The 26,113-nt window shown below is 49.9% G+C and overlaps 1 protein-coding gene across 6 annotated transcripts in view; it reads right to left on the minus strand.

Moving 5' to 3' along the window:
- LOC121600249 (G1/S-specific cyclin-D2) overlaps nucleotides 1-26,113 on the minus strand; it is a 41,499-nt gene that overhangs the window by 8,676 nt on the left and 6,710 nt on the right. For all 6 annotated transcript variants that reach the window (XM_041928679.1, XM_041928681.1, XM_041928680.1 and 3 more), the window contains exon 4: nucleotides 14,389-14,545. In XM_041928679.1, the coding sequence (XP_041784613.1) occupies nucleotides 14,389-14,545 (157 nt within the window). The remainder of the gene's footprint in view (nucleotides 1-14,388; nucleotides 14,546-26,113) is intronic.

The following is a 26,113-nucleotide window of genomic DNA, read 5'->3' on the forward strand; positions in this document are numbered from 1 at the left end:
TCCATCCTCGCACAAATTGGCGCGTCGTTATTTTGCAGCACAAAACCCCGAAAGCACGCACACACTTCATTGTTCCCGCTGCTGCTGCTGCTGCTGGTCGCGTCTACCAAGCTTTGTTTACAAACAACCGACATCCTTCGGGGCTTCTCCCTCTCTACACATCCTGGCGTACAGCGCAGAAAGACGATGGCTGCATTAAAAAATAGCGCATGGACCCGCCCGCCGCAGCACAGCTCTCTCGGCCCGTAAACACGAAGAAACGAGGTTGCACCTTGCGTTGTGGCTTTCGAAAACGCGCGATCAAGGATATTCTCTTCGCCTCCTGCTGCATTTGGGTGAGCGAGCGAGGATCAAAACAACGGATGGAGAGGTGGTGTGGGGGGTAAGATGCAGCGTACGGCAAAAAGGAGGAAACATATTTTTGTTTTGTCTGTCCAGTGCAGGCCCCGTCCATCGTTTATGTTTTACCCTGCGCGCTGCTCTGTTCATCACTCACACGCAAGGCACCTGTCGCCAGCGTCATCAGGCACACAACACATCCCACCATCCGAAGCCTCTTTCTCTACACTACTGCAGCATAATTTAAGTGTTTTCCGTTTTGTTTTGGCATCGGAGTTTTATTCTCCCCCATCCACTATACCTGCATCCACACGGCAGCAGCAGCACCCACCCATTATCACAACCACCTTGTCTCCCTCCTCTTCTGCTTTCGACCGATCGATGCACCAGCGAACGATCGACACGGAGAGGAGGCGCTTCTCTTTATACATATCCTTTAGGAAAGATGCTCAATCATCGCGTTCACCTGCGCGCCGGTGTGTTGCAAGCGAGAGCCAAACGCACCACCTGCCCCTCATTTACGGATATCTTTTTTTTTTGTTGGTATGTTATACTCGATTAGCTCGCGATGGTAACCCACTGCTGCTGCTCCCTTCCTTCTCGTGTTCTGAAACGGAAGGAAATGGTCAGCCAAAAAACGGCTCATCGCTAAAGGAACGAACGACATAACGAAGAGTGTGTGCGCCTTAGAGTTATTATCTTAAACAGTAGATGAAGGCTCGCCGGATCCTCCTGTTTGTGGCAAACATAAATTGGCTTAAAAGAGAGAAAGAGAGAGCCACAACACCTTAAACGAAATCATGAAGCGCTCCAGCATTAACACAGTTCCCCCCCCAAAGCAATTTTGGGTTCTTTGGGGTGTTCAAAGTAAAAGGCAGCTTCGTTTTCGGCGGGGGGCTTTTGCATAATTTGGAGCACACTTTGCCTTCGGGGGGAATGTTGTTCGCAAAATGCATCAGACTTTGAAAAAAAAAAAAATGCAGCCAAGACAAGACACGACTCCATCGCACCGGGGTGATTTTGGCGCCTTTTAATTGGACGGGGAAGGTCTCCCGTCTTCACTTCATTACTGCGCGAAAGCATATCCATTTTATGCTGTTTTGAGTGATTGAATTCTTGCCGGGGAGTGAGTGCTGGAAGTTTACAACCAAATGTAATTACAATCTTTCAAGCAAAGGGCCCCTAAAACTGTGCGCGGCCATTACGCTTCAAGCAGTAAGTGTTGGTTCAGTTTGAGTTAAAATTGTCATTACCGAAGACACATAAAAACCCTGCCCAATAAGTGTCATTGACAGAGCAACAGTGAAAAAATAGAGAGTGGCGGCTGCTGCTGTTGCTGGGACCGTCTGTGTCGCCATGTACACCCAAGCAGAAAACAGAAGGTAGTCATTACTACCTTTAACCGGAAGAAAAGTATCACACATCCATCTTCCTGTGTGGACCCCTCTTCTTTTTCTCCGAGCAGCACATAACGGAAGTAACATTACACATACACAACAAAAAATGAGAATGACAAAAGAGCGGTTATCAAACCCGATTGATCAAACGATGATCACCATTCGTAGCTGCACAGATGGCCCTGGGGGATGATGACGACGGGTGTGCACACAGCACATGACGACGACGACGACGGGTGACACGCCATCGCAAAAGCAGGACACAAGAAGGCGATCCTAGAGACCTGGCTCCCTGTGTAAGACGCCGCACGCACTCACAGAGCAAATGTCGCTATATCGTGTTCTCCCCCGGGACCCGGCCCGGCCGCCTTTATTTTTCCACTCCGATAGCTTTTTATTAGAGACGACGCGATGTAACGTCTTCAACACCTGGTGTGTGTTTGTCGTTTGGGTTTGCGGCGTCCCTATGCCAGGAATATAATCAACGATCGCTACAATTTCAATCGCAGGACGACAATCTTCTACAGCGTGGTGACGCGCTATTGCACGCGAAGGGACGAAAACACACGCTTGCTGCTGCAGCACACACTCTAAGAAAATGTGCACAACCCCTCCCCCTCCGTGGCAAGGTAAAAGCGAATCGAATGGTGATGGTGGTGGTGGTGGTGGTGGTGGCTACGGTCGGTTGGCGGTGGTGATCCTTGCCTCCTCCTTTCCTGCTCCTTTTTCTTTATTGCGCCATTTGTTACTGGGCGAAGGTAACAAAAAAAGGACAAAGGTGACGACGCACCCTCTCTCTCTCTCTCTCTCTCTCTCTCTAAGCATTTGCGTCATTTCCACCTGGACCTTAGGAGGAGTCCTTATCATGCATTAAACAAAATTGTAGAAAACGATCGGTGGTGTCAAGGTGTTTCTTTTCTTGAAGAAATGAAACGCTTTTTCCGTCTCCCCTTCACTTAAACACACACATTGTTCCTCCCGCCGCATTTTGATTACGATTATTATTTATTTCTTCTGCATTTCGAGGATGCAAACGGGGAAATGCAACGGCAATAGCAGGAGGGATGGCTTTTATTTAATTTACCATTGCAACAACATCTGCCGCTGTCCCCGGTGGTCGCGCAATCGCAATTGAAGGAAACGATCGGGTCCTTAAAGAATTTCTTTACAGCCCCCGATTGTTGGTGTGGCGGAATTAAAGTCCCTCTAGAAGGCATACACACCCGAGGATTTCGTAATAATACACCCCACACACACACACACACACAGCACGATGTTTTGCAATGCGTTTGAAAATGTAAACGAACATTATTTCCTAGCCTCAAGGAAAGGACAGACGACGAACCCGGGATTAAATCATGAAATGTTTCATTAGGAGGCTTTTCTTCTCCCGGGCTCTCTCTCTCTCTCTCTCTCTCTCTCTCTCTCTCTCTTGATTGTCGATCTCCACCCCATCATCATCCACGAGAGCCAGCTGCAGATTACGATCGTGCAAAATAAATTATCACGATTGTACAATACACCACCCCATCGTCGGACTGAGAAAAAGAAAGATCATGGTGTATTGGAATTTTTATCGATCTGCAGAAAACGATCGATCGCAAACAAAAGCGCGCCGGAGCAGGAAAACAGATAATAATCTTCCCGCGTCTTGCGAAACGAATTCAAACGATATAAAGGTAGCGGCGGCAGCAATAATTTCGTTGAAAGAATCGAATTTATCAAAACACCGTCAAACACATGCGGCGATGCTTACACTTCTGTGCAATGCCGCCGCCGTTTCTGGAGACGGGAGTAGTTCTTGAGCAGGAAGAACAAGAAGAAGGGAAGGATATACCCATTTTCAAAACGGGAAACCGTTTCGAATTGCACGGATTCGATCCGTTTCCTGTCTTTGTTCCAAACAGCAGCAACGGAGCAGAGCTGAGGAAAAGCTAAGCAAAACGAGACGCACCGCAACACACTACTGCATGTACACACAGAGTTCTGCAATCGGCTCTTCTTGAATGCTCTGTAGCAGGCAGAGCAGCAACGGTTTCCGTTGCAAGAAAAGCGGCAGTAAAGAGAAAAAGAGAGAAAGAGGCTGACTGGCTAGGTTGGTTGCAGAAATTTCAAGTTTTCACTTCTTGCTTCTTGCGGATCCTTTTTAAGACCGGGTTTCGGACCCACCTCAGGGCGCGACACACACACACACATGCACAAACACGACAAAAGATGCCGAAGAAAATGAAAAATAAAGGATTCAGCAAAGGTTAGTTTTCTGGGCTCTCTTTTAGCGTGCTTAAAGGAACGCGCGCCGTGAAGCTAACAACCTTCTCGCACAACCACACACCACCACCGCCTCCTCCTTCTCGTCTGCCGTGTACAACACGTCGAGGGACCCCAGAGGAGGAATACTGTTTTATAGTTTGTGTGTGAAAAATAAAGCAAGATTTTTGCGCATATATAATTTAGCATCGTGCGATAGGAAGAAAGAGAGAGAAAGAGAGCTCTAAACTGTGCTCGAGGAAGCAGGCTTGAAGATGTGCGCCACACACGCACCACGGATTCCTTTTGCCAAGATGTGGTAGTGTACCCTACCCACACGTAACACACATCAAACGCTTTTGGGTATTGGAATACCGCGCTCGGGCAGTTCTTGTTATTTTGGGACGACGGTTTGGAGGTCCTAAAACATAATCACTCTATCCTATTGCAAAAGACCTAAAAAGAGCGAGCGAGAGAGAGAGGGAGAGCAAACGATGGGCCGTAAATCTATTTTAACCCCTTTTTTCGCACATCGAACGAATGGGAAAGGGGTAGAGGAGGAGGGAGGGGGAGCAATGTACCGGTTAAAACCCAAGGTTGCTTCAACGCCGTAGTCGTCTACCACCACCAGCAATTCGGAGAGGGCCTTTGCACAGGCACACGAGAGCGCGCCGTGTGTCTGGAGCCCGTCTTCTTTGAAGGTTAACGCGCGTGTGAGTCTTTCTGTCTCTCGTCTCTGTCTGTCTATCTTTACCGGTCACCGCGCAAAAGAGTGGCCCACCTAATGTAATGAGCCGAACGTTAGAAACGAAAACCGACTCTCTAGCCGTTTTACAACCAGTCGTGTGTGTGTGTGCTACGGGGACCTCGAGACAGCAAGGTCTCAACAAGAGGGCACAGAGAGGGACTCGATTGATCCATCCGCCAAAATCCCACCTAACAGGTAGTAGAGTAGTAGAGCATTAAAGCAAAAGGGTACAGTGGCGGTGATCGTAATAAATCTACATCTACACCGAGTGCTTTCCGTCTTCTGTCCCATGATGTTGGGAATCTGCTAGAAGGTTCGATTAGCAGCGGAGCGTCAAAATTATAATATTTGTAAATATTGGCCCCCGGGCCAATTCGACACACACACACACACACACACACGCTTGAGAGAGCACGGAAGGGAAACGCACACGTTGTAGATTTTAAGGGATGATCGATGCGAATATTAGCAGCACACAAAAAAAAGGGTTAAGTGGAATGAATTTGCCTATCGTAAACTAGCCCCTCTGACATATCTTTTAAGCCTGGTGCGTTTTGAGTAGGGAATGACAGCTTTCCAAACCCCACCCCTTAAGAGAAGCCAATCCGCCACGGGACGCATGTATTGATTAGCCTGCGTGCCCTCGACACTCTACACTGCTTGAAAATCGCAACACACGCACCCTTATTAGCATATGCGAGAGCAAGAAAATGGGACAGAACATGTCTGATCAGACTCCTGTGGAAGCGCTTAAGGGCAGTTTTAATTGATTTACGCAAGCTTCTAGAGGAGGAGTACTGCAGTACCGCATACCATGTCAGAATTCATGGGAAAACCGTTGCCTTATTTTCGTCCTCGTTTAAGTCAGTTGGGTAAGAGCAACACGCGCAAAGATCTTCCAGGGCAAAACGCAAAAGATCGAAATCGAGTTGTCGGTGAGAAAGCAGAGTGGAGTGTGTGTTTCTCCTTCCAGGAACTGCGCAGGCACACAGGAGAAGAGAAGGACTTGGGCAGCATATGCAACCAGACATAACAACACGCACAACAGCAGAGATGCCCGATCGGTGGTCAGGTTCAATTCTTCTCCGTTTGTACCGATATTTTTCTTTGCCCACCACCAATATGCGTTGTTCGTCCGAGACGGGCGACTCTTTTCTCGCTTATTATTTCAAGGCTCTTGCTGAGGACCCTGCTTCTCGGCCCGGAGGAAAACGGAATAAAAGGAAAGCAAATGCGAACGCAATTGCTAAACAAGTGTACCCATCCCACCGACACCAGCAACCATCACTCGAGCAGTGAAGAAGTGGCTTCGGTTCCAACATACACACACACAGCAAGAATAACGACGCACAAGAAGGATGCGCGATTTACTGTAAACAAAATCTGGAAAATCTTGTGTTTGGACGAGGCAACCAACTGCAAAATGAAGTCGTCCTCGCGTTCCACCGTGGAGGAGAACGATCTTGATTTCCCTTTAAACTAATTAATAATAATTGCAAAAAATAGACAATCGATACCTCAACCAGTTTAAAAGGCCAATTCATCACCACTGATGCTACCTCCTCGTCCTTCCCTCTCTGGAGGACCGCAAAAACCCAGAGCTCAGAGCTTGCTTGAGAAATGGGAACAGTGAAGAAAAACCAACCAGCAAAAAGGGCGAAAGGAAACCTATGACGGTCAACAGCATTGCTGCCTGCCCGTCCGAAAAAGGGAATTTTCCTACGCGTATCTGTTTTCTTGACCATGGTCGGACAACAACGCACCAGCATTTTAAAAGCATACACACATATCTCATCGCCTCAGCCTTTTGGGGCCCTCTCCTGCTTGTGGTTTTAATTATTTATGTGCATATATCAACCGAAATTGAAAACCTACCGGTGGAACGAAAACGTGTAAAGCTCAGCAGCGGAACCTGCGCCGGCGGCCGCCTGGCTTGTGTGTGCACGTGGAGGACGTGATGTCCCACCCGAATGATGAAATGCCTCATAAGTGCTGCCAGAGGAGACACGACAGACAGCGAACCCCTTCTTTTGGTTACACACACACACAAAACAACAAGAACGTCGTGGGGCCTTTTAATGTCCGTTTGAGAAGAGAGGCACGTGCTCACTGTGTTTTATGTTATTTCAAGGCGGTCAAGAAACGGGAGGGAGCGAGAGAGAGAGACAGGAGGACGACGCGTTTTTCCTTACGGCATTTCTGAAAGAGCCACACGGTTGTCTCCCGATCAATCGATTTGATGGGCAGCTGAGCTGGTGGAAAGCGGTGGCGGCGCGCGTGAATGCATTTAGCTAGGAATCGATCGAAATCGATATGGTGGAGGCGCGCAAACGAGGCAAGGGAAACCGTTTAAAGGGATGTACACACTGTGTAATTGTAATTGCTCTCAATGAACTACACCCCGGGGTGAGGGGTTATGGTGCCGGAGGAAGGTGAAAATGACCTTCCGCCGCCGCCTGGCAGCATTTTTTTTCCCCCGCTCGCGACAGACAAAAGGTGGTGCTGCGCGCACAACTGCATTAAACATCATGCCAAAAGCCGGTGTTGGTTTGTCTCAGGGAGCTCATACAAATGTGGTATTGCGCGAGCGCAGGCGCGCGTGTTTAAATGCAAGCTGCACAAAATTAGCCCATTGTGCAACACACCACACCGTCGATCGTCATTCGATCCTTATTGTAGAAGAAAAAAAACGGGAAAACAATTCAAAGTGAAAGAAAAAAAGTAAAACGACGACTACGACACGGCATCAAACTGCCGCGGCGAGAAGGTACGACGCACCGTCAAGGAGGAAAAAGGGAGCGAAAGGGGGCAGACTAGACCCAGACCCAGAAAAAAGGAGGGCAGCAGCAGGCGCAAGACCTCGCGCGACACCGAGACGTGATTTTAAATCGGAAATAATTAAGAAGGATATCTCGTTGCACTCGACAATATCGCCTCGGTCTAAGAGAATGTTATTAAGCAAAAAAATGCTGCCTTCAAGCACGATAGACCCCTTCTTCTCGCGTACCACAACAAGGGCAGTAACAACCGTCTTTGCGTCTTCTAAGCGGAAGAGGAATTGGCCAGGTGTGATTGTTATAAAGATTTAATATTTTTTTCTTGTTTAATTTCTCTAGACAAGAACACAAACGTAGCACACAAAAAGGAGAAACAAGGCATCAATGTCACACAAGATTTAAAAAAAATCCATTTCTCTTGTAATCTATTCGACATTGAAAAACTTCTCAAGAGTGATTTAAACTTCATCCGTTTATATTTTTTTGGTTTATTATCCTTTATTTTTTATTCCTTCACTAGAAAAGGGATCACTTTTCCATTCCACCCGACGACAAACGAGCAAAAAATACGAATCGTAAAGCGAAAGTTTCTACAGTTTTTTGCTTCTATCAAATTCCTTCACAATGCCACATCTCCCTTGATCCCCTCTCCTTCCATTCCCTTTGTAAGAGAAGATTCAAAATAACGGCCACCAAAAATCCTGCCACGGAGTCAACGACGCTAGCGCGTGTGTGTGCTCTGCGCGCGCTGCTGCTTTCTTTGTGCCCAAAATGTTCGGTAGCAATTGATTTTGATTTGGATTATCATTATCATTGTGCCATTATTTGGAGAAAATGTGTTTTCTATCGTCGTTAGAAGGGGTCTAGAGAGAGAGAGAGTTCCCCTTCTTAAATTCGTTGCCTAACTGAAGGGAGAAAGACTTTTTCTGCAGCAAAAACGATGAAACTGGAGACGGACACTGTTATTTAACACGGGGAAGGTACCTACTCTTGGTGCTGCTTTGGGTGCAAAATTTGTTGCCAAAAAAATGTGACAAATCCTTCGTTTAAAAGGATATTTCTAAGATTTCGTTTTTTTTTTTTTTTGGCGATCACAGCATGTGGCTGAACAGTATTAAGAACCCATCGAAGATACGCTCTCTTGGACGACGCTGGAGAAATGATTGAGTGGTGCGTGCGTTGTGATTCCCTTCCCCGTCGTGCTTTTAATTAATTTTCTCCTTTCTAATATTGCACGCACCGATGTTGTCCCTTGGTTTTCGTGCTTTTGATATTTTTTATTGATTCCATACGTTCATTGCAACCGTATTCCACCAGGGGTTTTCACAGGACGAACAAAAATAGGTCCCTTGATTTATCGTCTGCCGGTCAGGATTTATTAATTGACAAAACCTACCTATTTTCTTGGTCACATTCCCTAACGGGGCCCTTCTTCTTTCTACCGGTTCTGATTCCTGGCAAGCACAGGAATGTTGTACACATCTCCCCGTGTGCGCATAAAAAGGGTAAGTGGTAAGGAATTTTATAACCCAAAACAAGACTTGCCGCCGTTACAGAGAGTGCTCTTGCATTGCGTTACAGCAGCATCAGAGCAGCAAAAGCAGTACTAGTAATTAATTTATTGATCATGCGGTGTCCCACCAACCCAAACCCCGTCCCAAACCAACAACAAAAAAAGGGTGATAAATTTCTTCCAGTTTAATCGGGGCGACAGTTTCCCAAGGAAACCGTTGCCAAAACGAAAACACGTTGTTGCGGCTTTGTAAAGTTCCGTTTGTTTCCGAGAAGAAAGTGGTTCCTCCTCTTCACGGTCCCTTTTTAGAGGATGACGCGCGTTCGGGGCATCCTCCAGGCGGGACACACGGGCCGTGGTGTGTTCCAGGAGCGGATACCACAGACAAACAGGAGGAGGAACGAGTTTTCCCTTCCGCAAACAGTGCATATCTCTTCACAGGACATGCACAGGGAACCTTATCTCGCACTGTGCGTTCAGGAGTAGGGTCCCGAACATCTCAAAACCTCGGTGGGAAATTGGACAAAAAGGTACAAACTTGATCTGATACATGACGACGATGGGGACGGAAACAGGTCTAGTGTGTGTGTGTGTGTAGGGAGAGAGGGAGAGGGAGAAGCGATCCATAAGACAGTGTCACGCACCTCAGAAAACCTTTAAATGAAACGGCCTGTTTGCCATACAATGTTGCAAACGCACAAACGGTCACAGTAACTCACCGCTCAAAATGTAAATGACGACTCCTTCTCGAGGCTATCTTATTCATTAGCTGGCGGGAGAGATCCAGCGAACAATGTGTGACAGGAACCAACCCCCCACAGAGGATCAGCGAATGTGCCGTACCGGCGATGGCCAGGGAGAGGAAGTTCATGTTTAATCTTGAAATGATGCCTTCATTCTCTTGCCCAGAAAGACATTGTGCCAGTATCATTATCATCAGTGCGTGCACACACACAACCCAACAACAATTGCATGAGTTGCAAAAATGGTTAAATTTAGTCAAACAGACGAATAAAACCGGTTGCAGCCGCAAGGTAAGACGAGATCTCCTGGGACTGAATGGCTCACACATTCTCATCGAATCGGACAGAGAGACGTTAGCAGCAGCTGGCAGAGTGGTAGATGACAACCTTCTTTCATACACAATTTTGACACTGTCTCGGCTTGAATGTTTGCGTATGTTTTGTGGAATGCATACTAAACACGTCGTCATTCTGGAGGTTGATGGATGTTGATCACTCGGCCCCGGTCGAAGGAATCACAACGCAACCGGTGTCTGCCTATAATGTCAACCCCTTGTTGTGACTCCTACAAGGAATTATCGCACTCTTCAGCCTAAAGCGGGGCAGATGGCAGATGCAAGACATCCAGGTCTTGTGTAGCTCTATAGGTACTAATCCGATTCTTCCCCTTGTGGTGTCTGATATCGTGCGGCAACAGTGCAAACATTGATACGGGACAGATTCTCTACCGCCACACATACTGGAGAGATATCTCTTCCATAACAGCTTGATATTTAACTTCCTCGAATCGATAAGATCGGACCGTTGGTGGAAAGGGGTTCTCTGTTTTAGTTTGCTACACACACCGCAACGGAACATCGACCCCGGAAGAGTTGCTCGAGGCTAAAAATAAGGTCTCCTGAACTTCTTCCCGAGCAGGTGATGAAGAACACGGGGTTGGCTGCTGGTTGGATACGCTTTTACCAACGGCCCAACAACAGCCAGCACAACGCAAGACAGACGTGCAGCAATATCCTTTTGCGTAGAACTGAGGCGCGCAGGTCCGCGTACCGTTTATCATAAAATGTTGGATCTCCTTCGTTGGGAGGTCTACATCAGAAGTTCAAAACAGGACTCCGGGCGCGCCGTTTCGTTCCCATAGGAAGAAGGTATGCCCCCCCCCCCCTCTCCCACCCTTTGCTGCCAGATTATTAATTGGCCCGAGCGACCAACAACAACAGCACGGGAGAAAAAAGTGGTGCGGGCATTTAAAAACAACTCGCGCAGGGGGTGAAAAACTCGCACTTCCTAACGTGGAAAATGACCCTCGGGGCAAGTTCCTCTTGCACACACAGGTTTTCTTTCTTCTCGACCCCCGTTTATGGTGGTGGCATGTGGTGGAACGGACTATGAGTGCAGTGCGCGCGCGCGTCTGACTTTCAAAACTGGCAAGGCTATTAAAACGCTAAAACAAAGCCAACAATACACACCACACACATACATTTCCAGTTGACAACATGAAGGAAGGTATTTCCCTCTTCAAAAATAGCTCTCCTTCTTCTGCTGGAGCAGCAAACCTGTAGAATATCATGATCTGAGTGTGTGGTTCGACTACACACCAAGTTCGCGCCTGTCGGAATTCGACCATACAAACAATTGGCCGTTGACAGTTTTGAGATAGAAAGAGAGGTGGTGGCGCACACGCACACGAAAAAGGGGACCCTCATTAGAAAGCGAACCGGAAATTAACATAAATTTCTCCTTTTTCCACCTGCGCGCACAGCACACATTTGTACCGACGGTGGTGGCGGCGCGGCTTCCGGATTTTCCGAACTGATCGAGGTGTCGCGATAGGAAATAAAACTAGCGACCCAGTCAATTAAGGACACGTCCGGCTGGACCCTGCTGCGTACACAACACCTGCGCTTGCACCCATCAGGGTACCCCGCTCTCGCGATCGCTGCTCCCCTCCGATTCGGTTAAAGGTTAAAAGCACACTCACATCCTGATCAAACACGCCAACAGGGTAATGAGCATGGGCGCACCACCACCGTGTGGTAGAGTAGGTACCAGCAGCAGCAACAGGCACCAGCAGCAGGTTCTTGCTGCCTGTGCAACAACCTGTGTACGAGAGTGTCGGGAAGTGAAAACTCCTTCCTGCGTGGGTCATTTCAGCGGTGCGCAAAGCGAGCAGAGGTGTTAGGGCGCGCAGGAGAGATTCCGATGCACAAACAACAAGGAGACACAGCACCACCAAATGGCCGTCATCCTTGTGCGTGTTGTAGCGGACCTTAAAACGGGACAGCAGCGGATGGCAGCTGTTTGATGTTCGGAGCTCGGGAGTTGAACGTTTTATTTCCCTGTTCGTAATAGCGCGATCAAAGTGTATCGGAATGACGGGAAGAAAGGATACAAGGGACCCAACAGCAAAAGGACGAACGAGTTTGTAGAGTGCATTGAACAATAACGGGCAGCAGATGGTGCGCGCGCGCGAACTCGTTTTTATTATCCTTCGGGGGTCTTGGGTAGGAAGTTGTAACGATTGGAACAACTTGTAATACCTGGCCACTTCCTCTTGAGACAGTTAGCAGCAAACACCCCTATAGGAACAAGAATCAACAAAAGTTTTGCATTCAACATAAATTCCTCGTTAGGTCCTTGGACTTAAGGTCCTCTTTTTCAAGCAGCATTCTCCAACCAACGAAGTCTTTCTTGCAAATCCGGCCATTTAACTTTGGAAAACCCCTCTCTCCGTTCTTCAGAGCTCGCAATCCTGTCTGGCTCTGTAGCTTCCTCTCACTCTCCCTCACATCTTCAAACACCACACATATTGGGCAGCTCTCTTGCAAGCGATTCCGGTTTGCCTGATTTTATTTCAGTTTCGTGTTGTCATCGAACCCCTTTTTCCCGGGATTCGCGAACACTACAATGCCATCATCTTCCACACGGGTATTTTGCAAAAACCGTGGAGAGAACTGTCGGGAAGAAGGACAACGAAAACAGCGGCAAACCACCATACCATGCTGTAACCGTGAAGGGACACGACCTCCCGATTCGGGGTGTAACGCGCAGGAATCTGGTTCGTTTCCGCTTTGCTTTAAAAGTGGAGAGTGTGCCTGCGACTGGGAGAACGAGGTGACGAGCTATGGTCCAGGACTGTGTGTGTGTGTGTGATTCAGTGTGCGCGCGTTGAGCCCTTTTACCGCAGCGCGATAGAGCAGTAGTAGTAGTCGTAGTTGTCTCGCCGGCTCAGATTCGTGAAGCAACACGCTTCGACACCGCGGGGCTCTCGCGCGCTCGGGTTCGCGCTCGCAGTCTCGCGGATAACCTTGAATTTAAATATCCCCGAAAATTAATGTACCATTCAATTCGGGACGCGCGAGGGGAACACACATAAAGGGAACAACAGACCGAAACCGACCGAAAAACACATATAAAACACAGACAGGGTGAGAAGAGAGATTCCGCCGCCGTCGTCGTCGCCGTGGTCGTGAGGCAAGATTCGATCAAAAGAATATATATTCTCATCCTGCCTCCTCCTGTTCCCTCCGCCACACAGAGAACTCTCTTCTTTCTATTCCCTTCCTACCCCGGAGGCGCCTTGCGCTTGCTTGGGCTGTGTACCAGCGCGAGAAGGCAATGCCACCGATTGGCATTGAAATCGAAGAATAATTGTCCTCGGGTGCTTCACAGTGGGGTTTGGTCGCCGCGAGAAGGAAACGGCGAGGCGCACAGACGACAGAGGATACCGAAACGCGCGCGCTCCGAAATGCAATAAAACCAAAAATCCAATCACCTCAAAAGATGCGCTCCCTTCCTCCTCGCTCGTTCCTTGTTATTGTTGCGATTCCACAATCGCTAAAAATTTCATCACGATCGCCTTCCTCCTCCCGGACACAGCTCCCGGATCGCGTAACCATCGTCTTGAAGATAAATTTCAACCGAGTGAGAGAGAGAGGGCAATAAACGTGTAGTAAAAGAATTTTATGAAAATGACCTCGAATTAGAGACCTCCGTATCTCGCACACCCCATTGGGCGAAGGAACTGTTGGTTGGACTCCTGCTCTCTGGACGCATTCTTAATGGCACGACGGCACCGGCAAGACACATTTCTCACATGTCGAGGAAGAGGAGATCTGTTCGCTTCCTTTCGTCGGTTGCGCACGTTTGACAAATCAATCTCGAATAAAAAAAGCACAGGGAGAACAGTCCCCTTCGGAGAGCACCTAATGTCGATCGCTCGGGAGATTTACAGACATTCCATCACCAGAGAGAGACCAGTACAAACGGGCGATACCCTGCCCTGGTCGGTCGGTCAGAGACAGCGGAAGGGCAATTTTATAGCGATCATTAATAACAGAAATGGGGGAAAAAAGGGCAACGACAAAACGGACGATCGAGCGACCTAAAACCACGCGCTGTCGTTGCGAAAGAGGGAATGTTTGGCAATTAACGAGAAGCACCACTAACGCACACACACATCCACAACCGTGTTGTTGCCGAAATTGCTTAATTGTGTGTGCACACAGCCACTTGGAGGAAGCAAGACTCGCGTTTCGATTGTGACCGACCGTTGATCGGGAAAAAAGGACATCATCTATCGCAAAACAGTGCGCTCCTTCTTCGCCTCAACCTTCCTCCTTACCTGTGTTGCAGACGTGGATGAGGGTGTGCGCATGTTCGCGCAGCCGGGCATCGTCCGAGCCCCATTTGACGCGCTCCAGAATGTGGTCGACGTAATCGTACGCTGTCACCGCGTTGATGTTCCATTCGAGCTTGCTGATCAACAGCAGCTCCCAGTTCTGCAAGCGAAAAAGAAGAAGAAAGAAAAGAAGGTAAGTGAAACAGAACCTTAAAAAAGAGCGCGTTCGTTACAGAAAATAATGTCGGAATGTTTGTATGGATTATCGGGAGGCCAACTGTTTTTTTGCTGTTCCCTTAATGAGATAAGCGAAACACACACACACACCCTCCGGGCGCACGCGTCGAATGGAAGACATATGGTATAAGGCCACACTTTATTGCTTAACCGTCTAAAAGCTTGCTTTAATTTATTCTGGAACGTGGCTTTCTTAAGCAGTTGAGCAACGCGTGGCGCAGCAACAAACATACTCCCCAAAAAGGACCCTAAAGGACAGCTCCCCCTGGGGGCACGTGCTCGCAGGAGCCACACACGCTTGCATAAATTTCGTGCACGGTCGAACGTGAAACGATGGCCACATCATACCACGCGTCTGCGCCTGTCAGGCCACATTTGAAAGTGTCTTTTCCCCAACCGAAAGGATGTAAAACTTTAATTTTGTAAGACTTAATAAGCTACTCCCCATCCACTCTCTCTCTCTTTCTCTTTCTGTTTATCCGTTGTAGTTATTAATCGGCCCGTAGGCGCAAGCGCAACACCATTAACGTCTTCGAGGAAACAGAGAAATGAAATGGCTCAAAAACCGTTAAATTGAGCGCACTACAAGGGACAAGGGTAACTCCCTTCGGGGCACAGTTGTGTCCACAAGACGTACAGTACACAGTTTTACATTGCAAGAGCTCTAATAATGCATGTGGCTATTCCTCTGGTGCTCCTGCTGTTCTACAGAAAATCCTCCTCTCTTGACACAACCGTCCGGGTTTAGGATTGTTTCTCGGTTTGTTTTGTCTTATGCGAATGGATAGGTTATGCAAATGTTTTTACAACCCCGAAGGAGACGACGTTGGGTCATTCATAGCCACACTCTTCCCCTCACCAGGGCCAACACACCGGAGCTGCTGTGTGCATCTGTTCATGATTGACCGCAGGATTATATGGGCCGTGCGCATAATAAATCGTAGCTTTTGCGGTAAAGACCCTCCCGAGACCCGTTGCATCTGTGAGACAAAAGACGGGAGTTGTCCTGCAGCAGCAGAGTGTGAGATTGTTTGATTGATGAATATCTGCACGACCCCGACGACACCCCAGCCGAAATCGTCCCATTGCTCGGATCTATCCTCTCTCCCGGTGTGGTCGCCGATCAAAGTTGCATGCTGCTGCTGCAGCTCTCCTCTTTTGCTTCCCCTTCGAATCCCAGGAGCTGTTAATCACCATCTCCGCTGTCTCTCTGTCTCTCCACGAAGGACATAAAATCCGCAAGCATGGACGGGTAGTATCTCGTACGGTTTGCATCACCAGCCACCACCACACCGGGACGACCGGTCAATCTCTTCATCAGTGTGACAAACACAGAGGGCTTCTTCCGGGATGCTGCCCAAACGTAAATGTGGTCTTCTTTTCCTTCCATTTTCTCAGTATGATGTGATTGTTGTGATGAATGGAATGCTGGAACCGTTTGTACACGCATCATTGCGCATTTATGGTGGTTGGAGAACAGTTCGTTCTTCCCTCTTCCAGGTTCTCCCGTTTTCTTCCCGTTCAGGATCGCGCCACAGACCGAGCACTCTTCTCTCCTGGAGAAAAACACCGCACCACACACGAGCACGCATTTTACTCCTTTCGATGGGTCTTTTGCGCAACGAGCACGACCGGCCAGGGCTATGGCGGCTCCAGCGGCTTCAAACACAGCACACAACAAACAACGGCTCATTCAGTGCTAAAAAAATCAGAATCATAAAAAATCTCATAATCGTCCTCTCCCACCCGGTCTGCTGCCCCATGCGCGCGCTCGTCGTTCGCAATCAAATCTCCCGCTCAAATCAGCGACGTCGCGCTGTGCTGTGCGCGTCGTTTCCTGGCGATTACCGGACCAAATAATAAGGGGATGGGATGGGTCCATTTATATACCTGGCGGTGGTGTATGTGTGTTTATGTCCCGTGGAGCAAGCACGCAAAGAAGGAGCGCCGCCTCCGGAGAGCAGATCCTTGTGTACGCACATAAACACCACACCACCACTTCGGTGTAGAGAAGCAGCGGTCGACCGAACTAAATTTAACCAAATCATCATCCAGATATCAAACCACAACGGACGAAAAAAATGTGATCGTGCGCAAGTACGAAGGAGCAACAAGGCGCACACTTTAAAACAGCAAAGCAAAGCGCAAACCCTTAGCTGCTCGAGGGGCGATCACACGGACGATCGCCACGTTTAGGGGTTGCGCTATTTTAGCCTCCTTATGTTTTTTTTTTGCCGGACACACACACACACACGGACACAACAATCGGCGGCGGCATTCGATCGCTTCAAATCGTGCGTGATTCTTCAGTTCGTGGCCGGTGGTGGTGGTGGTGATGATGTTGTTCTTCGCTTATTTTATCATTATTATTTTCATATCCTTCAGGGAAGGCGCTAAAAAGGGAATGCCGAATCTGTGTGGCTCCGTTGCGCCTTTGTGTGTTTCGAAGGCACCGAATATTCTAAGCCGGGCCCCGTTGCGCGGCCGGCTATCGGCGGCAAAGACGCACCACAGGGTCGAAAGGTGAATAAAAAATGATCCTGATCGGCAGCACCAGCAGCGGCAGCAGCAATACAATAATAAGGAGAAGAGACACAACAACAAAAAACAGCTACAGAAAAGGCACAAGGTAGCACCTTTTTAAAACGGCTTCAAGGAGGAGAGGAAGCTCTCCGTCACGCGCTAGAGTCCAATGTATTGCTGTTGTTGTTGTTGGTGTTGTGGGGGAAGAATTTTGCCTTTTTTCCGATACGGTTAAACATTCGAATCTCGGGGTTCACACCACCCTGCTACCCCTCTTCTCCCCTTCTTCAGATGATCCCACAGATTTTGGGCGCCGCTCTAAACTGGAAGGCACATTAACAAAAAAAAAAAATAGGGGCACATAAGGTTATGCGTGCGCTCGAGAGCCGCAAAAAGGATAGCCAGCCACACTACTGCTGCGCCCCATGGTGTGCGTGTGTGTGTGTGACTGTGTGAAAAGATCGCAAGCGAAAGACGGACGCAACGTTCCGCAGAGAGAATCGTTTTTCGTTTGCGCCTGCTTCGATTTGATTGATGATCGGGAAGATAACAGGGCACCACCACCACCGGAGTCCGAGGCCGCAAAAGCCAATCTTACCGCTGGTCTCCGGCAGCAATACCGCGTCGTTTATGTGTGTGTGTGCGCTGCTCCTGTCCCTTTGATCGTACCAAAATTGGACTCCAAAGGAAGGTTTTGCTCCTTATTGGGTGTTGCTGGATCGCCGAGAAGAAATGCCGCAGCCTCCACGCAGGACACGACTAACACACAACAACTTCCTTCCTCTTCTCGAACCTCCAAAATCGCATAATACAACCCCCACACCTTGGAGCTGGGGGTCTTGTGTGCTGTGCTGTGATAAAATCTCTCACACACAGCGCAACACAAGCTAACGGACAGCAGGACCCGACCCGTGCGCTCGCCCGTTCTTTTCACACACAGCAAGAGAGCAGCAGAGCAACCCGAAATGTGAAACAAAAAAAAAAAACTGCCCAAAAAGTGAGAACAGCATTCCAATCGCGGTGGGGCGGCCCAAGCAAGCAGTTAGGCACTCGCCTCGCCTTGCGCACATTATTCGCAGTGGTTGCGCATATAATGCTTCGCCGCCATCGTGCACATCTCAACTACCTGGGGCGTGTATATGTGGCTGTGTTGTCCTGCGCTTGGCTGGAGAAGAACCAGAACACGCTTGTTAGAGAGAAGAGGTTCCTCTCTTGGTGAAGACTCAAACACACACAAAAAAAAAAAAACACGGACAAGCGCGGGCAAGGCCAAAAAGGAGCCACCAAAAAGCGGCGAAAGATCGATCGCCCGCACCGAAAAACACGGCATAACCTGAGCTGCGCCTAAAAGGAAGGTGGATCGGACAGAACACAACACACCACACAGCCAGCCCTCGCTCCTGCAAAAAGGAACCTACAGCATTGCCGTCTTCCACAATCCGTAGACTTCGTGGAAATCGTTAAAAAGGCTCGCTGCTGTCGGTCCTCTGCTCGGACACATGAACCCCTTTCTCCCCCACACTGGTGCAAATGTATATCCTTTGCGCGGAAGAGATATTTCGGCACAAACCCCGCCTGGCTGGAGGAGGTATCTCGAAAAGTCCGTGGGCGAAAGCAAGAATACCCAACCAAAACCCTTTAAAAGTCCCAGGGCCCACACCACACCACCAATGCCCTGGCACCGGCGTGCGTGTGTGTTTTGCTCAATGGGGACCCCATCGGGTGGCTCTCCCATATCAGCTAAGGCCTTCTCGTCTCTCCTGCTCCCTCTCTCCCGTGCAACAACAATTCGTCCTCCAATGTGCTCATCCTTTTCCCAGTGTGCGCCCCAGCTCTGTAGCAGGTTTGCGTGCGCCTCTACCTTACGCCGCTCCTTCAAAGCAAGCAGATCTTGTCTGCCTGATCTTTCTCCTTCATTCAACATTCCTCGGAGGCCTTCTTCTCGGCTGTGGTTCTTGGCGTTGTAGTGGTGGTGGTGTTACCCCGATCTTCCTGTGATCTTTTTGCACTTTCGTCCCGATTTTGTTCTTGTTGTTGACGTTGTTGTCCGTTCGGTTTTGCTTGTCCTCTACATCATATGAATCTGTTTCCCACCGGGAGGAGATATTCCAGGGTGAGAGTGAGAGAACGAACTGCTGGAAGAGGATAGGAAGAGCCTAAAAGAAAGGGAATGAAATCCCATCCCACACACACACACACATATATACACTCAAACGCACATGACCGAGGGCCAAAGCCCAGCCAGTGGTACAGCAATGAAAGGCAGCGGTCCATTTAAAGAGAAGAACTTCTAACTGGCAAACACAGGAGAGAGATCCTCTCGCTTTCGCGCGCGCGTTCTTCGGCATACCGGCCAAAATACCAACGATGGGGACAGTGGCAAAGTGCATATAACGAGACGATAGGGAGAGAGAGAGAGCGAGCAAAAGGGAGACAGCCTACAGGACACGGCGAGGAGGTTTATGATGAAGCCCGTAAAAGAAGAAGAAAGAGCCGATAAACAACAAGAGCGCCGCGCGTTTGTCACGGCGCATGGAAGGGGGACCACCACCGCCCGGCCGAGACAACAAAAAAAAGAACAGCAACCGCGAACAGAAACCCCCAAAAGAGCTAAGAACGCAAATAGAAAGAAGGCGAGAGAAGGACAAAAAACCCTCCAAATTGGCGGTGCAAAGCCACAAGATGATAGCGGCAGCGCGCTGCTATTGGAGGGCGAAGCGAGACAGTCGCGCTAAAAGGCATGCCGCGGCTGCCACCTCCTTCATCACCTAACCTATCACTCCACGCTCAAACGCACAAGAGAACCGGAGAAGCCCGTTAAAGTATGCGAAAACCCCGAGAGAAACAAAACAAGAACTCCCTTGTCAAGAAACCACGTATCTGGGATTGTTTTTTAAAGGCCAAAAACTCTGCCGCGACCAACGGGGATGGAGTGAGAGAGAGAGAGTGCGAGTGAGCGGCTACACATAGGTGGGTGAAGGACGAGGTGGCGCAGGGCAAATAAAAGTACTAATAAAAGAAGAATAGAGCCCGAACGAGACGGAAAGAACCGAAGAAAGGAAAAAAAAACACTACAAACAAGTAAAACAACGGCCTGCGCAAAAAGGAAACGCACAAGCCAGGCCAGCGCAGCACACCGATTGAATAACGTGTGAAAATGTTGTAAACTCATTTTTCAGGATCTTCAAGCGTGCGCGGACAGGACCGGGGAGGAGGCGGTCACGCGGTTTGGAGGAGAGTCCACAGGACACACACACACACGGTTTTGGGCTAGTGTGGTGGTGGCCCAGGAGAAACAGAGAGAGAGATTTGAGCCTTTCGGATGCGCCGCCGCCTCAAACACGATCACCTAACCCCTACTTCCCTTCTTCTTGCGCTGATCTTCCCCAAGTGATCCCTTTGCGCGCACGGCGTTGTCGTGGGCCAATTCATTCTGGATTTCTTCATGGTGCGCGGCCAGTTTTTATTATCTTCTTCCCCTTCCGTCATGCTGTTTCTGGGAAACAGACGAAAGGAATTTCTCGTGGCTCAGAATATACCGCTGATACCCGCGCGCGCGCGCGCGCTCACTCACGCATCGTGTGTCGCGCACATCTTCTCCCCGCCGCACGCACGAGACACCGAGCGACGTTATGCGCCACCATCGGGACGGTTCGGCCGCAAAAGACGACATGTGCCCGCGCAAAAGCAGGCTTGGTGTGCACGCACCGAGTACGCGCGCACTTTCGCATATGTCCTCCTGCCCCCGAGAGCGAGACACAGTGCAGGAGAGAGAAAGCAGAAGGAGCGGATGGAGGCGCGCGACCATCTCGCTCTCTTTTCTCCTCTAACGCTCTACTGCTGCACAGGAAGGGCCCAAAAGGGACACAAAAGGCACACAACATACAAGGGAGTTGGCATGCTGGCGCTCTCCCTTTCTGTTGTGTATTCGCCCCCCATTTCGGAGGTTCTCGTCCACTGGAGTGCGTGCGAGTGTGTCTGGCGAAGAAGTTGCCCACGAACAAACACACACACAAACCGTGTGTTTTAGCGCGCTTTTTGGCTGAGGTTTTAAATGCTCCTCCCAGGAACTTCCCTTGCAACCTGAGAGCACCGCGGAGCATCAAGTACCGTACACTCTGGTACCAACCAACACCCGTACCACACTGCTGCTGATGCTCCAACCATCTATGGGAGTGTGTGAGCGACATTGGAATTCGCCACAGCGAAAGGCGGCAGAGTCGGTTTTGTGGCTGGCACTTGCCCGCGCTCCTGTTGCACACGACGGCGGTTTGAAGGTTTTAAGGAGCACCACCACACACCAGACCAGTTCCAAGTTTTATGATCGAGATTCCTCCATCTTCTTTGGCCGCATACACACACACATGCAGTCACATCGTCGGTGGTTGCCAGTGATGTCCTCGGGGTAGCAAGAAGACCCAGCACACACAGTGTTTGTGTCTCGAAACATGCAGCACAAATAATGCGATGCCAAGCGGGCAGGAGCAGGAAGCAAAACTGCACAAATTATGCGCCGGTGGTCCCCAACACAACACGACCCAAACCAAAACGGGAGTGGGAAAGAGAGCGTGAGCGTGAAGCCACAACGACACACCGAGAAAGAAGAAATGCGCGCGAACCACCGGCATCTGTGCCGGGATCTGACACACACACACACAGGGACTTTGGTTTTTGCGTTAGAATGCCACAACGACCTGTGCCGCGCGATCTGGACCACAGTGGAACGAGAAACAACCCGCGGCACACTCGCGCGGTCTTGATGCTTTCAACTTCCTTACTTCATTACAGGCAGGCTCTGACATACACACACACACACACATGCATGGAGACCTCCTTGGATGAAAACAGGAAACACGCTGACTAAATCTAAGCCCCCCCGAAAGCCGAAATTTATACGCACTCTCCTTCAAAACGATAGCGCAGAGATATCCCCAACAATAAAGGAGACGCGGTTTGATTTCCACACCCCGAGACACCCGACTTGGAGGAGGCTCTGATGGCCGAGGGTGCGATCTGTTCTTATCCTGTGCTGCCCCCGGCCGCAGAACGACTCTATAATAAGCCCGGCAACAACATCAACAACAACCAGCCTGAGAACACACGATGTTGTTGCGATTTCTGATAGAGATTAGCACCCCGTGCGCCTCCCCACGTCGCCATTGACTCTTCTCGCTGCTGCTGGAGGTCGTCTCTCTTGAGCGATATCTTCCTTTTATTTTGGGGGGAGGCTTTGCTTCCTTTGGTGATCGTTCCGAATCAGGTTTCGTAGGTTCCACACAACACCTCCCTCTCGCTCTTCGCCAATGGAATGCTGCCGTGCCCTGGAGAGCAGCGTGTGCTGTTGTTGACGCGAGGAGTGTTCTCTTGCGAGTGTTGCTAAAACGATAGATAAAACTGAACGTAATCATCTTCACTCCCCCTACCCCCCCATCGCCAGAACTCTCACCCAATTAGTGGCAGAGGGGCAGCAAGCAGCACACTATTTGGTTGAGTTGAGTTGAGGGCCCGTTAAAAAGGCAAATGGATGGATGGATGAAAAGATCAATGGAGCTTCTTCCCCGCTCGTTGCGCTGCTGCCGCTGCTTCGCTCAGTGTCAGCCAACCAACCATGAACGCCATCATCATCCCTTCTTGAGATACTGGTTGGCAAAGCCAAGCGCAAAATATCCCGCGCGCGCGCGCACGCTCGCACACACAAGCAGCAACTGCCTGTTGAAGCGCGCCAGATTTTACGCTTCCTTCTTGTGCCCTTTTCTTCGGGAGCAGTGGTGCTGTGTTTGTGTGTCTGTGCGTTTTGGGGATTGAACTTTTCATTGAGAAAAAAACGATCTGGAGTGGAGGCTCCAAATGGGCAACATACCACACGAGCGCGCACACACACACCACAGCATGGGATATGTTGATGGAAGAGGACGGTTGCAATATACTTGGAGCCTCCTCCTCCTCTCGTTATGATGCCGACCGGACGGTCTCTTGCACGGGCACCACAAACATACCGTCTCTCCAATGTGTGTGTGTGTGTGTGTGTGTGTATATGAAGATGATGGAATTCGGTGGGACCTCAAGGAGGTACACCATTCGCTAACCCGGAGACGAGCACACACATTCCCTCTGCTTCTCAGCGTCTTGCCAAATCCACCATCAAACCGCGCCAGCAGCAGCAGCAGAAGAAAGAAACGAAGAGAGACTAAAAAGGCTAACCAACTTACACGCCACATAATAAATGTAAATCATTTTTTCACAAACATATATCTCCGACTGGCCCCCCGGCCTCTTCTGCGCGTCCCCACCACACCTCTCCACCCTAGCACCGAAAGTCCATTCGATCCCATAATACGAGAGAGGAGGTTCGGTTCAGTAAACACGCCACAACAGAGTAGAATATGTTGGCGCTTCTGGCTGCCTTACCCATATCTACCTCGCGTATTGAAGGGAGGGGGGGGGGGCAGCAATGGGGCGTCATATCCGTCCTAAAAGACCTTCCTGTAATGCCGCCGCCCCCGAGCTGCTGCGCTCTCTCTTCCAAAAGATGAAGACGGATATGGCAAATCCTGAAGAGTCGTCACAACAGCGTGCGCGCGCTTGCTTTGTCGGAGAGTTTCCATTTTTTTGTGCCACTCCGAATTGTCCACCATCATCATCATCCCCGCTCACATTCACCGATTGCAAACGGCGAAAGATTGCGGTGCATTCTGCCGCCTCCGCCGCCTGTGCCTTACATTCGCGAGATAGTGGCACCTTTCGAACGAGGACGGCGGCTTCGGACACACCACCATACGGGCGAAGTGTGTCCTCCCCCGCGCCTTTTTACCCGATGTGTGTGGTGGGGGTGATGATGTGTCCACAGCGAAGAAAATTTTGCGCTTAATTGGGTTTGATTGATATCGTATTACGGTGGCGGCATGCTGTGCGGCGCTGCAGCATTCAGCGAGGATCAGCGAGGGGACACTGCACAAAGGGTAATGGTTTAGAGACGAGTGTGCCCGCGGTCATTCATCCATCCTAACAATCCTCGCACACCCATCTCTCTCTCTCTCTGCGTGTCCCTGCATGTGTCACCGAGAAAATATTCACTTATATTTTTGGGACTAAATCGGCCGCCGTCGCCGTCAACCACAAATTGGGCACAAACAGTGCCGAAAAAAGACACGTCGTCTGGCGTGATGGATTAGCGTGTGTGTCGCGCCACAGACCCACACATCCGGAGTTAGAGCGGATATGATGCTACCACCCCGACCCGCTTGTGGGGGGCGGCGATATTTTCACGTCCAATAATGGCCTTTTTATTTTGGCTCCTGGTAGCACAATCTTCTCCCTGCGGTTCTTTGCTGTGCGTGCGCGCGCGCGGATCCTTGGTAGTTTCTCTCACCCGGCACGAAGAGATGGGTGGGTTTGTGTATGCATATGGCGGCGGTGGCTGAGTGTGTGTGTGTTTGGGATTTGTTTAATTAAGCCCATTTGGCGAGGATGTCCTTCCTCTCTCCGGCGGGCTGTAGTTGTTGTGTCACACACCTCGATATTTACTTGCTTGTGGATTTGCAAAGAGCAATTGTAGAGTAGAGAGAGAGAGAGAAAGAGAGGTGGTTCGCACACGTTGCCGGATGGTGACTGATGCTTGATGCTTGCGGGGAGAGACATGTTTGTCATTTGAATACATGCAACTCGAACCGCCGCCGCCGCCGCCGCCGTGGTGGGAAGCGTGGGAAAGAAGCCGACGGTCGTTGTCTCGAGAGTTGTCCACTTTTTTCGCCATCATTTCTTCCGTCCCGAAATGCTGACGATAGCAACGGCGGCTCACAGACAGAACACAGGGGCGCGATGAGCTCGTATTTTACGCTGTGGTTCTTGCTGCTGCTGCTGCTGTTCTTTTGCTCGTTTCCCTAAAAATCTCGAGACGAAGGAAAAAATTAAACCGCCTTCTTCCCACCACAGCAGAGCGCGCCAGAAAGCGAAAATGGGAATACAGATCGCAATTTTTTTGTGTGTGTTCCTTTCCTGTGCGAATTTGATGCGCACTAACCCAGGGCTTGTGTGTTTGCAGAATTTTATGCGCGCTTGCGTCAATGAGTGTGAGTCTGTTGCCCTCTCTTCGGCGCTTGCTTGTCGTCTTCCTCCGCACGTCAGCTCCAGAGTGTATGGGGAGTGAGTGGTATTATTATTTATGTTCGGAAGTCTAGAAAAACCCGCCAATATCATACTCCTACTACTACTATACAGCAGCGTAAATCATCATCATCGTTCCCTATATTTCCCCTCACGTCGTGATTGTGGTGGTAGTGGTTTTCCGCATAAGCGTGTTAAAGAGTTGAAGCTGATCTCACCCCGGTACGTGCCGCCGCCCTTGCCGCATCGAATTGGCTTTTAAATGGCCACACTGCTGCTGCTTCTACTCCTCTCGCCCTCTAGAAGGCGAATTTTAAATGCCTCAACGCGCCACTCTCGTGTGTGCGAATCTGTTGTACCCGGTGTGTTGGTGGTGGTGGTAGTGGTCTGGGGGAGGTAGCCAGCCCGCCAGCGTGTATTTAATTCCGGTCAAGCACCGGTCACTATTTGGCGCTGTTAATTATATTCCAGCGATGGCCCGATTTCCACTCGGCCAGGCGCCGGAACAAGCGCACGATGGGGGCGAGACATGGACGAGGGGAGTCACTAAATCTAAAACCTAGTGTGTGTGTGCGATGTGCGTTTGTAATCATTTCCGCAAACTTGCGTGCTTGTACCCTCGGCTAGTTCTGCAATAAACCGTGAGGGTGTGTTGTGGACGAGAGCACGCTCGCGCAGGGTAGTTGATTTTCCTTTTGCACCCCACACGATTACGGACACCTTTAAAGACCACTCTCTTCGGTGGCCCCAACGCATGGGTGTCCCCCACGAGCAATCCATCTTGCGACGGGGGTAAAACACAGCAATGGGTAGCGCTTTATCGTTCACGGTTCGCCGAGTGTTCATGGTTCTTCTTGAACGATCG

Source organism: Anopheles merus, chromosome 3L (assembly GCF_017562075.2).
Source record: "Anopheles merus strain MAF chromosome 3L, AmerM5.1, whole genome shotgun sequence".
Lineage (NCBI taxonomy): Eukaryota > Metazoa > Arthropoda > Insecta > Diptera > Culicidae > Anopheles > Anopheles merus.